The sequence below is a fragment of the Aquarana catesbeiana genome, linkage group LG08 (assembly GCF_042186555.1).
Source record: "Aquarana catesbeiana isolate 2022-GZ linkage group LG08, ASM4218655v1, whole genome shotgun sequence".
Taxonomy (NCBI): Eukaryota; Metazoa; Chordata; class Amphibia; order Anura; family Ranidae; genus Aquarana; species Aquarana catesbeiana.
The window spans coordinates 56,693,898-56,712,500 of NC_133331.1; the positions used below are offsets into that span (position 1 = coordinate 56,693,898).

General features: G+C 39.7%; 1 protein-coding gene across 7 annotated transcripts in view; it reads right to left on the minus strand.

The window, feature by feature from the left end:
- The window catches only part of VTI1A (vesicle transport through interaction with t-SNAREs 1A), a 678,091-nt gene that overhangs the window by 501,754 nt on the left and 157,734 nt on the right, over positions 1 to 18,603 (minus strand). For 4 of the 7 annotated variants that reach the window (XM_073595879.1, XM_073595874.1, XM_073595875.1 and 1 more), the window contains exon 5: positions 7,714 to 7,734. The exons of the other annotated variants lie outside the window; for them this stretch is intronic. In XM_073595879.1, coding sequence (XP_073451980.1) covers positions 7,714 to 7,734 — 21 coding nt within the window. The remainder of the gene's footprint in view (positions 1 to 7,713; positions 7,735 to 18,603) is intronic. 7 annotated transcript variants of the gene reach the window in all.

An 18,603-nucleotide genomic window follows, 5' to 3' on the forward strand; every position in this document is an offset into this window, starting at 1 on the left:
AAACAAATCCAGGCGAAATAAATAAATAATGCAGGGGAAGAAATATACTTCACACGTTATGCCTTCATGAACGCAGGCTACCAAGAGGTAAAATAAAAGATTTGAGGTTGACAATCTGTGTTCAGCCAGCTGCTGGTCTTTTGTTCATTTGTACAGATATTGCCGATTACCCAGTACACATTCTATACCATATGCTAAAGTCCTTTCTATATCCAACATTACATTTTTGGACAAACTGAGCTCTGCTTGGAGTTATGAAAAACGCTGATCATTTATGCTAGAGCCCCCTTTTTTCTTAGATGGGAGCTATCGGCTGACACTGAGTCAGAGGAGAAAATTAGAAAATGTACTCCCGTGACCCAAAAGATTAGTATGATCAAAAAAAGTTCAGCCAAAAATGTCTTTTAAATTAGCATTTGCCACCAAACGCCTGCTGGAAGAGTCAGCTCATCTGTAAAACACATACGCCTGTGTTTACCAAGTCAAGTCACATTCATCAGCTTGCCAAACATCTAGGGGTTCATTTACTAAAGGCAAATAAGCTGTTTATGTTGCAAGGGATTTTTTTCTTAAGCCCTGTACACAAGGGCCAAATGTCAGAAAACATCAGCCAGTTAAAAAATTAAGATCAATAAACAGCTGACATTTGGGCCGTGTGTATGCCACCCTGTCCAACAGAATAGATTAGCAGAGAGCTGGCCTATTCACAGCACAGCTCTGCAAGTTTCTTTCACTACAATGGGGAGGGGGGGGGGGTGCCTTTCCTCCAATCAGTTCTCACACAGTGTAGGCCAAGACTCTCCTCCCACTGCTGAAAGAGGAAGTACAAATTCTAACACAATGTATGTATGTAGCACAATGTTTTATATTCTAAAGAATATAAAAAGCTGAAGAAAGCAGATATGCATGTAAAACTTATGTAGGGAGATTGTTTTCATCTCTGTGTACCATCTGAGGCTGTTCACTTCACTGGGCATAGGAGAGGGTTTACATCCACTTTGTAAGTGATTGTAAAGTCTAGGTTTTTTTTAGATAAAAATAACATGTTATACTTACCTCCTCTGTGCAGTGGATTTGCACAAAGCAGACCAGATCCTCCTTTTCTCAGGACCCTCTTCGGTGCTCCTGGCCCCTCCCTCCTGCTGAGTGCCCCCAAAGCAAGCAGCTTGCTATGGGGGCACCCGAGCCGAGTCACAGCTCCCTGTGTCCATTCAGACATGGAGCCACGGTCCCTCCCGCCCCCTTTCTCACCTTATTGGCTGACTGACTTTGATTGACAGCAGTGGGAGCCAATGGCGCCACGCTGCTGTCTCAGCCAATGAGGAGGGGAGTCCTGGGCAGCTGAGACATTTCTGCAACATCGCTGGATCTAGATGGGGCTCAGGTAAGAGGGGCACTGCTGTACACAGAAGGCTTTTTATCTTAATGCAAAGAATTCATTAAGATAAAAAAACCTTCTGCCTTTACAATCACTTTAAGTTTTAGATGCTTGCCTTCAATGGAACACCAGGCTAAAGAGCCAACAGAAAAGCTTTATGTGTAAGTGAAGTAAGATATGAAAGACCTACATTTAATCCAGTTATTTAATCATTAAAATACTTAAAATGTTCTTTTAAAACAGTACCTTAATCAACATGGGGACAAGCTGCTTGGGGGGAGCCCCAAAGCAACCCCTATGTTGAGGACTCGCTCGCCCCCCCTTTCCTGACCTGCCAAGCTGCATGCTCGGATAAGGGTCGGGTATGGGTACCCCACGCCATCTTTAAAAAAAAAAGCCCTGGGGGGCGAAGGGCCTGGTATGGATTGAGGGGGACACTATGCCATTTTTTTTAAATCATTTTTTTTTTGGCAATTCTTTTTACATTCAGCTGTCAGCGGGGAACCCTGCTAACAGCTGATGACTCATTGGTTATTGAGGACGCGCTCCTTAACAACTAGCTTTTGACACGATTTGTTAGGGACGCCAGCTACTGACGTTGGTAAATTACGGAAGGCTTTTACTACTAAAACACTGCATGACTTCAAAAAAAAGGTAATGCGGTATTTTAGTAGCGTTTAGTGAATGCCAAGAAAAATTTTAACAACACTGTGCGGTATCTTACCGCATTCTCGGATGCAGTAAGATACTGCTTTGTGAACTGAGCCCAGTGTTTGCTAATTGAAAGAGAGAGCATAGAACTGTTGTCCCTTTATTATCCCATCCCAGTCCTGACCAAGTCATATTGCTTTGACTGCAGTGGAGAAAGGTAAGTGGTCAGGGCCTTGTAGTGTTTGGCAGGAGAACCTCCTGAAATGAATTAGGCCTCTTTTACACGAGGGATCCGTATGTCCGTTTTTCATCCTTCCGTTTTTGGATGAAAAACGGACATACATGTATCCCTATGGAGCGTCGGATGTCAGCGGTGACATGTCCGCTGACATCCGACCCGCTCCGATCCGAAAAGTGTAACGGAGGAAAAACCTACTTTTCCGTCCGTTTTCGGATCGGATCGGGTGATGACGGACACTACGGTCCGTCATCATCTGATCCCCCATAGGGGAGAGCGGCGCTCTGACAGGTCCGTAGCTGCACAGTGTGCAGCGATGGACCTGTCAACTTCATGCTCAGCGGGGATCGGCGGAGCGATCCCCGCTGAGCAAGCGGGTGTTCACAGGGCGGATCATCACTGATCCGCCCCGTGTGAAAGAGTCCTTACACATTTTTTTGACAGCAAAGACAATCCTCAAATATGTATTTTTCTATTGAATGTAGATGCCTATATTTTTGCTAAAATTTCTACAGGTTGAATCACCAGCCATGGCTAACAATCAGGACAATGAGGACCGAAACACAGACACTAAAATTGTGCACTATAAGCTTTGCTGAAAATGACCGTATTTGTCTGCCATAACTTTATTTGTAAGTAAGGATTATATTTAAGTTTTTGACATTGTTAAATGTCCTTTAATATTCTTTAAAGTTGTGAATTAATTAATCAGGATTTAGAATAAGGTTTCTAATCTTAATTACCATGCCTTAACATGAATGCTATCTACTACTGGTAGATAAATTCATCCACTTAATTGATTATCAGTATATTTTTTTCTATAATGAATTTACTCAACTTTTATTTATAGACCGTTTTGATATAATTTAAAGCGGACCTTTAGTAATTTTTTCAACTTTTCATATATTAAATATTCTGCCCTTGTTGTTTTAACTTTGGATAGTAAAACATTTTTTTCTGCCAGTAAATACCTTATACAGCCCACTTCCTGTTTCTTGTCTGGTTATTAGCCTAGGCTTATGACATCATGGAAGGAAAGGGGGATGAGTCATAAGAGGGTCAATCAGAGCTGCAGAGCAGGAGGGGGCTGGATGAGGGTGGAGATAACAGGAGACTGCAGAGATCCATGTGTATTCATCCAGAGAGGAGAAATATGCAGGCAAGCAGAGGTGTGTGTGTGTATATATATATATATATATATACACATACACAGCAGAGGGGTGTGTGTGTGTGTTATATACATGTACACATACCAGTATCTCACAAAAGTGAGTACACCCCTCCCATTTTTGTAAATATTTTATTATAAAACAAAAGTGAGTACACCCCTAAGTGAAAATGTCCAAATTGGGCCCAAAGTTTCAATATTTTGTGTGGTCACCATCATTTTCCAGCACTGTCCTAACCCTCTTGGGCATGGAGTTCACCAGAGCTTCACAGGTTTCCACCGGAGTCCTCTTCCACTCCTCCATGATGACTTCACGGAGCTGGTGGATGTTAGAGACCTTGCACTCCTCCACCTTCCATTTGAGGATGTCCCACAGATGCTCAATAGGGCTTAGGTCTGGAGACATGCTTGTCCAATCCATCAACTTTACTCTCAGCTTCTTTAGCAAGGCAGTGGTCATCTTGGCAGTGTTTTTGGGGTCGTTATGTTGGAATACTGCCCTGCGGCCCAGTCTCTGAAGGGAGGGGATCATGCTCTGCTTCAGTATGTCACAGTACATGTTGGCATTCATGGTTCCCTCAATGAACTGTAGCTCCCCACTGCTGGCAGCACTCATGCAGCCCCAGACCATGACCCTTCTACCACCATGCTTGACTGTAGGCAAGACACACTTGTCTTTGTACTCTTCACCTGGTTGCCGCCACACACGCTTGACACCATCTGAACCAAATAAGTATCTTGGTCTCATCAGACCACATGACATGGTTCCAGTAATCCATGTTCTTGCCTGCTTGTCTTCAGCAAACTGTTTGTGGGCTTTCTTGTGCATCATCTTTAGAAGAGGCTTCCTTCTGGGATGACAGCCATGCAGACCAGTTTGATGCAGTGTGTGGCGTATGGTCTGAGCACTGACAGGCTGACCCCCCACCCCTTCAACCTCTGCAGCAATGCTGGCAGCACTCATACATCCATTTCCAAAAGACAACCTCTGGATATGACGCTGAACACGTGCACTCAACTTCTTTGGTCGACCATGGCGAGGCCTGTACTTAGTGGAACCTGTCCTGTTAAACCACTGTATGGTTTTGGCCACCATGCTGAAGCTCAGTTTCAGGGTCTTGCCAATCTTCTTATAGCCTAGGCCATCTTTATGTAGAGAAACAATTCTTTTGTTCAGATCCTCAGAGAGTTCTTTATCATGAGGTGTCATGTTGAACTTCCAGTGACCAGTATGAGAGAGTGAGAGCGATAACACCAAATTTAACACACCTGCTCCCCATTCACACCTGAGCCCTTGTAACACTAATGAGTCACATGACACTGGGGAGGGGAAAATGGCTAATCGGACCCAATTTGGACATTTTCACTTAGGGGTGTACTCACTTTTGTTACCAGCGGTTTAGATAATAATGGCTGTGTGTTGAGTTATTTTGAGGAGACAGCAAATTTACACTGTTATACAAGCTGTACACTCACTACTTTTCATTGTACCAAAGTGTCATTTCTTCAGTGTTGTCACACGAAAAGATAGAATAAAATATTTACAAAAATGTGAGGGGTGTGCTCACTTTTGTGAGATACACCCCTCACATTTTTGTAAATCTTTTATTCTATCTTTTCATGTGACAACACTGAAGAAATGACACTTTGCTACAATGTAAATTAGTCAGCTGGTATAACAGTGTAAATTTGCTGTCCCCTCAAAATAACTCAACATACAGCCATTAATGTCTAACCCGCTGGCAACGGCAAGTGAGTATACCCCTAAGTGAAAATGTTTAAATTAGGCCCAATTAGCCATTTTCCCTCCTCAGCGTCATGTGACTCGTTAGTGTTACAAGGTCTCAGGTGTGAATGGGGAGCAGATGTGTTAAAACTGGTGTTATTGCTTTCACACTTTCATACTGGTCACTAGAACTTCAATATGGCACCTCATGGCAAAGAACTCTGAGGATGTGAAAAAAAGAATTGTTGCTCTACATAAAGATGGCCTAGGCTATAAGAAGATTGCCAAGACCCTAAAACTGAGCTGCAGCACGGTGGCCAAGACCATACAGCAGTTTAACAGGACAGGTTCCACTCGGAACAGGCCTCGCCATGGTCAACCAAAGAAGTTGAGTACACGTGCTCAGCGTCATATCCAGAGGTTATCTGGGAAATAGACGTATGAGTGCTGCCAGCATTGCTGCAGAGGCTGAAGAGGTGGAGGGTCACCCTGTCAGTGCTCAGATCATACGCTGCACACTGCATCAAATTGGTCTACATGGCTGTCGTCCCAGAAGGAAGCCTCTTCTAAAGATGATGCACAAGAAAGCCCACAAACAGTTTGCTGAAGACAAGCAGTCCAAGGACATGGATTACTGGAACCATGTCCTGTGGTCCGATGAGACCAAGATGAACTTATTTGGTTCAGATGGTGTCAAGCGTGTGTGGCGGCAACCAGGTGAGGAGTACAAAAACAAGCGTGCCTACAGTCAAGCATGGTGGTGGGAGTGTCATGGTCTGGGGCTGCATGAGTGCTGCCGGCACTGGGGAGCTACAGTTCATCGAGGGAACCATGAATGCCAACATGTACTGTAACATACTGAAGCAGAGCATGATCCCCTGCCTTCGGAGACTGGGCCACAGGGCAGTATTCCAACATGATAACGACCCCAAACACACCTCCAAGATGACCACTGCCTTGCTAAAGAATCTGAGGGTAAAGGTGATGGACAGACTATTGAGCATCTGTGGGGCATCCTCAAAACGGAAGGTGGAGGAGCACAAGGTCTCTAACATCCACCAGCTCCGTGATGTCGTCATGGAGGAGTAGAAGAAGAATCCAGTGGCAATCTGTGAATCTCTGGTGAACTCCATGACCAAGAGGGTAAGGCAGTGCTGGAAAATAATTGTGGCCACACAAAATATTGACACTTTGGGCCCAATTTGGACATTTTCACTTAGGGGTGTACTCACTTTTGTTGCCAGCAGTTTAGACATTAATGGCTGTGTGTTAAGTTATTTTGAGGGGACAGCAAATTTAAACTGTTATACAAGCTGTACACTCACTACTATACATTGTAGCAAAGTGTAATTTCTTCAGTGTTGTCACATGAAAAGATATAATAAAATATTTACCAAAAATTTGAGGGGTGTACTCACTTTTGTGAGATACTGTATATATATGTATATGTGTGTGTGTCTGTGTAAATCCAGGAAGTGAACAGGCAGCAGCCTAAGCTGCCCATAGTTAAAATGGCTGCAGCCAGACTTAGTGGAGGGAGATTTCTGCAGCATATTTGGCAAGTACAGAATCACAGTATATATAAAATATTATGCAAGGTGGTTGGAGGGAAGCTTCAGAATGGCAAAGATGTTTTTATTACAAATTATGTGAGCAGACAGCAGTTCCTCTTTAATTCCTATTAATTCTTATATGTATTTTTTGTTTTCTTACTAGTCTACCATGTACAAGTAGTTATGTTTGCACCAGACACCTCCTTGAAGATTTTAATTTGGCGTCCTCCCAATTCCCTTTGGATATAGGCATTGCCCTTCTGGTTTATACTGGAGCCCTGGTGGTCTTTTACTCTCTCATCTGATATGTGGTCTGCTTGCCTTCAGACCCTTATCCAGTCCATTTATAGAGTTCACGATCTCTCTATCCATCACTTATATATAAGCCACAGGTTTTTGACTTCCTTCTTTTCTACTAGAGTCTCATGGTTTCTTATCAGTAATCCAGTGAAGGACATTTCAGCTAGCCCCTCAGCCTGAAATGGCCAACTACAGGGAACCAAAGAGCACACTGAGCTCTACTGTAAAATAAAATATATTAACAACTCCCAAGTATGCTCAAAAGTGGCAAATTCTACATACCTATTCGTCAGCCATAGCATTAACCCCTAAAGAACTGCAAACACATTCTTTTTTTTTTAAATCAACCTTCCAAAAAGTAATAAAGGTTGATATTCATGAATATCAATAAAACTATCACCTCTCTAAGCGTATTTCTTCCAGTTCCCATTACAACTACATGTCATTCAAGCAATGGGTGTTGCGAATGTATATTTGTAAAGTAAAAGGGAAAAAAAATAAAATAATGAAAAACAAAAAATTGTGGGCAGAGATGTACCGTATTTTGTGTAATCTGTGCTTAGATTCAGCAAATCCTTTTTCAAAACCTGAGCTAAAAGAGAAAGTCAAGTTCTGATACGGGAAAACGGAGCTTTCAGCGAGAGACATAAGCATGAGTGGTAGAGCGGGTGGTGAATGGGGGGCTTAGGCAGCACTCACCTCTTCCCGTAATTTTATCAACTGCAACGTGAATCCACAAAGAAAGATAAAAAGGAAACAGAAGCAAGAGAGAGAGAGATCAGCTGTGTGACAGGATACAGAATTAACATTGACAATTTATCTGTTTACATGTTTAGCATTTAAAAATCACAGGCAAACACATTAAAAGGAGCTAAACATAGACTACACGCCGGGTGTTTTTTTTTTTTTTTGCCTTCTTTTTTTATTTTTTTTTATTTTTTTTGTGAGCGACTAAAGATCAGTTTCTCACACTGTCACATTAAACAGAAAGAATGGTTTGGGATTCTCTTTTAAAACCACATCTAAGACACAATCATCAAGAAGAGGGGAATGGCTCGGTGGAAGTGTGTGTTCGAGAGAAAAGAGAGGTTTTAGCCTGTGTGTTCTTTGCAACGTCGACTTCCACCAAGTCACCCTGCCTCGTCAGGAGGAAAGTGCCACCTTTCAAGAGGGGAACTTAAACATTCCTGTGCATGATGGTACAAATGAAGAGCCTCGAATTATTAGCAACAAAATATCACACTGACTGGATTAAAACAAAGCTGCACTGCGGGTAGCAATTCAGCTTTCCATACCAAAGAATTCTAAGCGCGCCTTCAGTTTCTGAGCAGCCTTTCAATCCGTCATCTCAGGACCATCGGTCCCTTGCACCTCCTACTACTATTCTTTTACATGCAGAAAAAAGACCGGCATGTTACAACAGAAATTAATTCTGAAACTGATGGGCGCGAGTTGGATAATCATTTTTAGAGAGTCTCAATTAAACAAACATAAATCATGTAGGGCCTGCAATACCCCAGGCAAGCTGTATAAAGCCAGAAAAAGGACATCTTCAGGGTGAAGGCAATTTAGCCAACGCTTGTCTGTGCTGCTCATTTTCTATTGCTAATAAGAAATCAAAACTCTTAAGTGGTTGCTTTAGGCACATGAACGTTTAACCCCTTAGAGCCGGCGCCTGCCAGCCCTTAAAGAGCTTTAGAATGTCGGAAGGCAAGACGGGGCTCATGGTCATGTGACTGCCATGATTGGCGGTCATGGTGGTCAGATGATTGGAAAGCGCCCGATCACAAGCAGTGAACGGGAGCATTCAGGTAGCCACCAGTAACTGTGCCGGGAGCAAGTACATGTTATCTACTATTAACTATATATGTATATATTATAAAAAGACAGATGGATAGATATAGATAGATAGCTAGAGATATATATATATATCCATCTGTCTGACTATATATATATATATATATATATATATATATATATATATATATATATATATATATATATATATATATATATATGATATAGATAGAACCCTCCATTTACGTTGTACACTTTTACTATGTTGTGGCCACATTTAAGCTTGAGGAATTGTATCAGTGTTATGTAAATGTGCTTGCTGATATTTGGTATATTTATCATGCTGGAGGTGGCATTTTTTTTCAATTTTTTTTGTTAGTGGACATCACTTTTGTTTTGCAAAGATGCTAAATGCTCCTTGTTATTGTGTTGCAAAAATGGCAAAAGTCAACCCCTTACCTCTTGCAATGACCTTTAAATTTAAGATAATCAGCAGATGTTTTCTCATGATTTCCTCCCTTTGCAACAGAATGCTGCAGTTTGAACAATGGAAGATTATATGAAGAAGTTCGTAAGCATAAATTAAATTTCAACAGCGTTTTTTTTTTTTTCGGGGGCTGTGCCTACGTGCTGAGCGGCCACATATTTGTGTGCACTCGGCACAAAGAGGTTAAAAACTCAAGATCCTTAATATGCTAGTTACATGAAAATAGTTTATAAAAGAAATGACCCATCTGTTTTGGGGTAATAGAGTGATTATTAAATAAGGCCATGTAACCTGTAATGAGAAACTCCCAAATGAAGCAATCCACAGCAAAGGGAGCCTGGTTTACCATAATCATTTATTATGAAGTCCAACGAGTCACCTATGCATATCTTGAGACCCAGTGCTATTCACTGATAAGAGATGTCATAGTTTGGTTCTTCGGTCTTTTCCTTACAGAATAATGTGCAAGTAATTACTAACTATAAAGTGCATTTATGGATTGTAGAAATACCACTTAAGGGTCCATAAACACTGGCTTAAAAAAACGCCAGTGCTCTTAGCAGAAAAAACCCCGCTAATTTTGAGCGGTTTTTGTACTTGCGTCTAGGGTTTTTTTCTGCCAAAAAAAAAACGCCCTCAAAAATGCAAATCAGAAGGTTTTTTTTTCTGCCTCTAAACACAGAGTTTAAAATATGCCTCTAAACAACCTAATGTGCATGGATACATAGGATAACATTAGTTGCTTCTACAGGAAAAACGCTAAACTCTTCTAGGAACCAGTGTGCATGGACCCTAAGAAGGTATATTTTTGTTTCACAAATTTGAGTGCTCCAAAAAAAAATAATAAAAAGAAATATATAATTTTCACCTACATAGTTGACCCAGGAAAGCAAAATATTAGGTTAACACACATACATACATAAATGTCCATTTAGAGGTTGTCAGGTTGTCATGATCTTGATAAGTTGGCTATCTCCTCCTCTCACTGCATTTAACTGCTTTGTGTTGAAATTTAATTCATGCCTACACATTTCTATATATAATCTTATATTGCCCAAACTGCAGCAGTCTGTTGCAAAGGGAGAAAATCATCAGAAAACATCTGCTGATTATCTTAAATTTGAAGATCAAGAGGTAAAGGGTTGACTTTTACCACTTTTGCCATTTTTGCAATGCAGTAACAAGGATCATTTAGCTTTGAAAAACAAAAATGATGCCCACTAGACTAAAAATTTTAAATCATGCCATCTCCAGCGTATTAAAGTAGAACTAAAGGTAAAACTTTTTTTTTTCATTTTGGATAGAATAAGGGAGGATTATAACCCCTGTAAAGTTTATTTTTGTCATCTTCACCCCATTGGGGAGATTTACCTTCACTTCATGTCCCATAACCAAACAGAAAGTGATAAGAAATACCTGCAAATTAAAGTGATTGTAAAGTCGCTTTTTTTTTTTCTATTAAAATAACAAACATGTCATACTTAGCTGCTCTGTGCAGCGGTTTTGCACAGAGCAGCCCGGATCCTCCTCTTATCGGGTCCCTGGTTGGAGCTCCTGGCTCCTCCCCCTTGTTGAGTGCCTCCACAGCAAGCAGCTTGCCATGGGTGCACCCAAGCCGAGCTGCAGCTCTGTGTATTCATTCAGACACGGAGCCACAGTCCGGCTCTGCTCCCTCACTCTCCTGATTGGCTCACCGAGTTCGATTGAGAGCAGAAGGAGCCAATGGCGCCGCTGCTGTGTCTCAGCCAATCAGGAGGGAGACTCACATACAGCCAAGGCACTTGTGGACATCACTGGATAGAGATGGGGCTCAGGTAAATGTTAGGGGGGCAGAGGGGGGCTGCTGCCCATAGAATGCTTTTTATTGTAATGCAAAGAATGCATTAAGATAAAAAAACCTTCTGCCTTTACAATCACTTTAAAGGAATTTCCTGCGGACCCCCTCATCACCAGAACTAGTGTCCCCATTGGAATATTTTTCCTCTATTACTTTTCTAGGGACAACCCAAAATTTGGGATTTTCTTTTACTTTCACTTTCATTGATAATGGTAAATAGAACAAATAAAACACAGTAAATCTCTATAATGGGGACACAGACAACAATAAAAACCTAATAGGTGTTCTAATCGCTCTCCACTCTATCCAAAACTTAAAAAAAAAAAAAAAAAAAGAAAAAAAAAGGTTTTGCCTTTGGTCACACTTTAAATATACCAAATATCAGCATGCATATTTACATAAGAGGGATACAATTCCACATGCTTAAATGTGACCACAATATGGTAAACGTGGACCAATATATATAAATTATTTTAAATGGAAGATGACATGTACCTGAGTAAATATGCTCCAAAAGTATTGAAAACAAAGACAGAAATGTCCATGGTACTGAAGCTGTAAGGTGTCAGAGAATGGCTTGGCAGCAAATCATTGCACAAAGACGAGTTCTGGAGCATGGCCAAGACTGTCCAGATTAAAAGTCACAAATGCCTTGCATTAGGATGTTTTATCACTCACTCCTTCTGTTTTTTTAAGTTGCAGATTTATAAATATCTGCCTGGCAAATAAAATGGCTGTTCCAAAAATTGGAGTGAATTGTAAAAGGTACCCCATATTTATAATCTTAAGTATTACCTACAGTTCAACAATCTGACCATGCATGACAGTGCACCCTAGGACTTGTAGTTCCCAAACAACAAAAGGTTGGTAGTCAACCAACAATGCTCAATAGCATGGTGCCGATGGAGAATCCATGAGTCAGTGGTCTACATCAAATTGCCAAATCTGTGTTAACAAGATAGTGACAAAGGATACAAACAAAAAAAATTACAAAATCAGAAGCCCGTTTTTAACCCGGTGAGATTTCTAACCTTGCACTGCACTGCTAGGTGGTGAACAAAGTCTTGCATTTCTATAATTACCAAAGTGAATAAACATGGGAGAACGGCATATTTACTATCAATTTTTTTTTTTCTGTTTTGATTTTCTCTCCTTAAAGGAAGCCCTCTGCTGTTAACGACAGCCGGTGGTAACAAGATCGAGGCCTTCATTAAACAAATGACTGCTGCTCTCCTGCACTGTTAAGAGAGTTCAGGTCAAGGGATGGCAGCCTTCACGGCTGGTGCTTTAGAAATGGTAGGAGAAAAAAGCTGCAGCCCCCTGTAACGAATGATGGGACCGTGAAAATTTGTCCTTGGGATTCTATTTCAAGAAACTTCAGTAACAACCATCTTCAATATTAATTTCTAGACATACACAGCCCCCCCCCCCCCAAACAAAAATTAGATAAGATAGATAGATAGATAGATAGATAGATAGATAGATAGATAGATAGATAGATAGATAGATAGATAGATAGATAGATAGATAGATAGATAGATAGATAGATAGATAGATAGATAGATAGATATTTTAGTTTTATTTTTTATTATTTTATATACTGTATATACACACACACAAACTCTATAATTCACACATTTTATAAAACATATTTTTACAATTAATGGCAAGGTAATTTGTGTTCCTAATATATCTCTTACACAACAATGAATTTCATGCAAAAACTCTTAAAGTGCATAGACAATTCTCTTTAACATGAATTGTAACATGTAATAATTTAATAATGTAATGAAATATTTTTTTAAATCAAAATGTCCCTATAAAACCCCTATTTTGTCCATTATAAAATATACCCAATTAGCCAAAAATGTATAAAAGGCGAATATATATATATAAAAAAAACAATATAGACTATACAGACATTAGTAATGAAAATATTTAACATTTATTTATATAGTCAACAAAGGGTATAGCTCTCCTAGTATACACTTGTGTGGTTTATATATGGTAGCATATATTTAATGTAAATTTGTTACAAAAACTTAATACATAATGAACACAGAATATGTGTTGTTGAAATGCAATTCATAAAATAAGTAAATCTATAAACATGTTAATATAACGAAATGTTAATAATTTGACTATGACAACTGTCTTGCACATACAACATACAACATAGTAATCTCTTAGATTAATTTATATTAAAAAAAAAATATTTAATGTGACAATACGGTGTTCGGAAACACTGGGACGTCTACATCGATAAATAATGTGTTTGACGTTGAGATTTTTTTTCAGCATTCTTTTCATTGTTTAAATGGAAAATTTTCGATCTTTATTTTACAAGCGGGGCTCCTTGAAAAGAGTTATTCTTCCACATTCAAGGATCTTTTCCAATCCACACATTTTTTCCAATCCAACTAAAAAAAGGAATCTTTATCTTATTTGTGCTGGATGGCTGAATTTAAGCTGTTTTTTTTTTTTCTTTAGGATTTGTAACTAAGCTAAGTAGCAGGATGTGTCTCCTTTATCATTTTAATTAGAGACATTCAATAAAATTAAAAATGGGGGGAAAAAAAAGCGTAAAAACACAGGAAAATATCAATATCCACATGGAGTGATCAAATGATCGGGGCAACTGTTGATTTGTTTTTGCAAAATGTTCTATTAAATAATTGTAGCAAGGCAACCATAATTTTTGGATATTCACAAACTATGGCAATGTGTATTTTCTGCCTTAAAGAAAAAAAAAAAACTGTAACAAAAAGGGTTTTTTTTTTTTTCATTGTGGAATTTGAAGCAAGGGGTAATCTGTTTCTTTGTAGACTTGGGGAGAAAGAAAAAACAAATCTGGTTTATGCTGGTTTGAACCAGTAGAATCTCTTGTGGTTAAGCCGTCTGCTGTGACTAAAATCAAAACACGGCGCAGCGTGCGCACTGGGGTTGGAGGCGCGGCCACGTGACTCCCCCAAACCACCGAAATACATATAGAAAAAAAAAAAAAAGATAATGTAACGGCCATTCCTGCCTGCATGCTGATAACGAATGAATGCTGGACTCTATTAAACGCCCATTCCCTATTATCACGGGTCGAACAGACAATTTTCTGAACTTATGATGGTTGTCTATTTACTTCTCTATAAACCCTCGCCGAGTGTAGAAGAGATTTAAGCTTGCTAATGATCTGCTCTGCCGGGGCTATATGAGATGATACCGGCCTTCGTCAGATCTCGGGGAATTAAATTGACCAACTTCACCCCCCAGCTCTGTAGCTGAAGACTTGTGTACTTTGTGCTCAGCGAGCCAAATCTCACACCAAAAGAACTGAGCGGCCAAAAATTAAGTGTCTTCCGCTTGGCCAATGTTTCCTGCTCACAACCTTTATTTTCCTAAACATTTCCTATTGCGAATCCACTTAAAGTTTAAATAAACGAGAACGGCTTTCCAAAAATAGAGTATTGTTTAGGCGGCCTCCTAAATCCAAAAAAGAAGAGGAGGACACAAGTTTAACGCAGCACATCTCTAGCTATAAAGCCACTGCTATTCATTTTATGTACGATCTCTAGTGTTAGGGAAGACGGCAGAAAAATGATTCTTTTTTATATTGTGGATTGAGAGCATTTGTGATCACTTATTTAATCAGTATTTGTTAGAGAGAAGCTACCAGTATGGATATTTTCTTAAGACTTGGTAGATGCCCTCATAATTTCAAAAAGAGGCATTATCATAAATCTTACATTGTGAGATAGATAGATAGATAGATAGATAGGATAGATAAGATAGATAAGATAGATAAGATAGATAAGATAGATAAGATAGATAAGATAGATAAGATAGATAGATTTGTTTTTCTTCAAAAAATTGAAAAAAACTGTTAAGATAATGGAGAATGCTTTTCAAGACATCATGGTGAATGATATAAGGTTTTCACCGTACTAAAAAAAAAAAAAAAAAAAATTGCACCTTTGTATCGGAGAGATATTACCAAAAAATGTCTATTTTCTAACTGTCCATTTAACATTTCTACATTTTTGTCTAAATCAAAATACAGGCAACTGCAAACCAACAGCAAAAAGGCATTAAAGTTAAAAATAAAAAGTTCTGAAAATACTACTTAAAGCGGAGTTCCACCCCCTTTTAAACTTTGCCCCCCTGCATTCGTGATCACATGTACATTACTCATCAGACCTTTTTTTTATGGCCGTTTACCTTATTTGGCAAACATAAAATTCCTCTTCGGCTTTACCTTGTGAGGTACATCATTTCTGCCTGCCCATTGGCTCCTGGGATACAAGTGTTATCAGTCCCAGGAGTCAATGGGTGTAACCAGTAGCACCGTATCCCGGGAGGAACAACATGTGGGCTTCAGATGCCCACATTAAAGATGGGAGAACAATGCGGAGAAGGGCAGAATGAGTTTAGAAAATAATTTAAAAAACGTAATATAGTGTTATTTTTTCCAGAATGTATTGTATTACAATTGCGGGGGTGTTTTTGAGAAGAAAAAAAAAAAGCTGGAACTCCACTTTAAGCTAAGCTTTGTTAAAATGAACATAAAATGATGCACTAAATGCACATCATAAGAGGGCATCTTATAGACAATATATGGGCAGGAAAATCTACTATGGGACCAGTTCATAGAGTCTGAAGTACAAAAAAAGCTATGGGTTCAATAGGTCAGTTTGTGCAGGGAAATAATTTAATTCTTTATCTGTCTTTGGACAGCGATTTGTGTTTTTTGTCATTTTAATCAGAATGGTAGGAATTTAGAAATATGTAACGCTTTGCATACAAAAAATCAATTCATTCTCTTCTTAGTAAATAATGTAGCTTGCTGATCCTACACTCAAAAGCTGATCATATATAAATACTTGATTTCAGAGCTTCTATACAATCTCCTTTCGATTTTCTTGTTAGGACCTAAACATTTCATTCATTTGTTGGCCCATCAGGTAAAACATCACACATAACAGAAGCTCGTAAATCTAAAGGATATTATAACAGAATATAACATGTGTGGTCAAGTTAAAGGGTGGCAAAACATATCCCAATAAAACCAAGCAATGTGACCGGATGTTGAAAAAAACAATTTACACAGATTTTCCAAAACTTTTTTTATTTTTTTTTTTTACATTTTGCAATTGTAGCTGATCGTTCGTTTCTCAATGGAAAAAAGGGTTCAAGGCTTTAACCACAGACATGCCTTTAACATTCTTTGGTTGAATTAGGAAGACTGGAGAATCTTCATAGCCCATAATTTGAGCAAATGTATCACCAATGTCTCATATATATATATATATATATCTATAGTGCTGTGTCATTCCCCGCTCTCAAGAAGCATTAAGGCTCTGTTCACATATATGTAAATTGGATGTATTTCAAACCGCATCCGATTCACAAAACATGTGAACCAGACAGGCTTTCAATGGAGCCGGTTCACATACTGTATATGTGTGCCGGTCGCGGTGCGCATCTTAAAAGTGTCCTGTGCATTTTTCAGTCCAGTTCAGGTGCGATTTCAGTGTCAAATTCGCACCCCAACTGGTGAATGGAAATTGCACCGGACTCTGCACCAAATCCAGAGCCGCATATATTTGAACAAAGCCTGAGCCCTCATTCACACTGAACGCGGGTTTGAAAAAAAAATTTCAAACCCGCATTTCAGTGCGACTTCGGGGACAATTTGAAAGACATCTGTGTGGGTTCCTGCACAGATGTCTATTGAAATTGCCCCCGAAGTCGCCAAAAGTAGTGCAGAAACTACTTTTAAAAATCGGTGCAGCGTCGCAAAGTCGACATGGCACCTATTGGGACAGTACCGTTGTAGGAAATAAGTTGCGATATGACATGTCAGAACAGGATAACTGTGGAGTTTCTTCAGAGCTGTGTGCCATGACCGAAACCCTGATGCATGCGTGGGAGTGACGTCATCGCGGCTCAGCCAATCAGATGCCCGGAGTCCCCGAGCACGGAAGGAAGACCTGGAGAAGATGGAGGCCTCTGCAGTAATGACAGCGTGCTGCTGAAGCCCTTCGTTTTAAGGCAAGTCTTTCATAATGTGCTAGTATGCGGTGTATACTAGCACATTATTACATTGCTTTGCAGGTGGAAAGTTTTGTTATTTTTCCCCCCAGAATTTACTTCCGCTTTAATGTGAGGTCTCTACCTCACATGCATACATACACATGCTAGCGCTAATTTAGACAGTAGACAATCAACCTACCAGCAGGATTTTGGAGAGTGGGTGGAAACCGGGACACCTGGAGGAAACCCACACAAGCACAGGAAGAACATGACAACTCCAGGCAACTAGAGTCATGGCTGGGATTTCCATTTGCACCAGGTCACATCCAAAATATGGGTGTAACACGTAACATTATGCAAAAGGTAGAGTTAGCCATTAAAGCAAAAGCAATTTTTCTTCTATAAACTACTAACCACTCCACCCCAATGTAATAGAAATGGGGGGGGGGATGCGGCAGCCTCACCTATGGACTGGTACATGACATTTCTTTAGATACACTTTCAGCTGACGCAATAAGTACTTTATTATGACAATGAGCACAGATTATGCACACTAAAGTATTTATACTGTATATTCTGAACAAGCAGTAAAAACACTTTAAACCAAGCCCTCACTGACCTTTATAGCTGTAGACATTGCGGGGAAATTCATTTTTAAAGTTCAAAACAAGAGCACTGAAATTGCAGCTTCTTTCCCCTTATTTTCTGAGACAGCAGATACTTGGCAGCCATCCTGCCTTCTACTGTACAGAAACAGCAGGTGCCCCGAGCTGTTGAAATGGACCGAAACGTAACTGGAAAGTCTTTATTATGATCTTTGAGGACTTGTACACATCACGTGTGTTGGGCCTGCACTGGGTAGACTTTCCCAGCGCAGTTCAATGCAAAGACAAATTGAACTGTCTTGTTTCCTAATGTGCCAGTTGACACCATTGTGTTCCAGTAGCAAAAAAAGAAAAAAAAGAAATGCATGCACTACTTTTTTTCATTGCAACACAACAGAACAAAGTACAGCACATTGAAATGCTGTGATGTATAGACATGTATTCAATAAAGTTTAGACAAAAATAAAAAATTAAACAATGCACTGATCACAGAGTATCACACCGACATGCACAAAATACACATCAGCAGTCGCGTGGCATGGTTCTGGTGTGAACTAGCTTTCAAGATGAATTACCCCACAGTGTCTGCAGCTACAGAGGGTTTATAAGATACACTATATTGTCAAAAGTATTGGGACACCTGCCTTTACACGCACATGAACGTTAATGGCATCCCAGTCTTATGCCCTGTACACACGGTCGGATTTTTCCGATGGAAAATGTGTGATAGGACCTTGTTGTCGGAAATTCCGACCGTGTGTGGGCTCCATCACACATTTTTCATCGGAATTTCCGACACACAAAGTTTGAGAGCTTGCTATAAAATTTTCCGACAACAA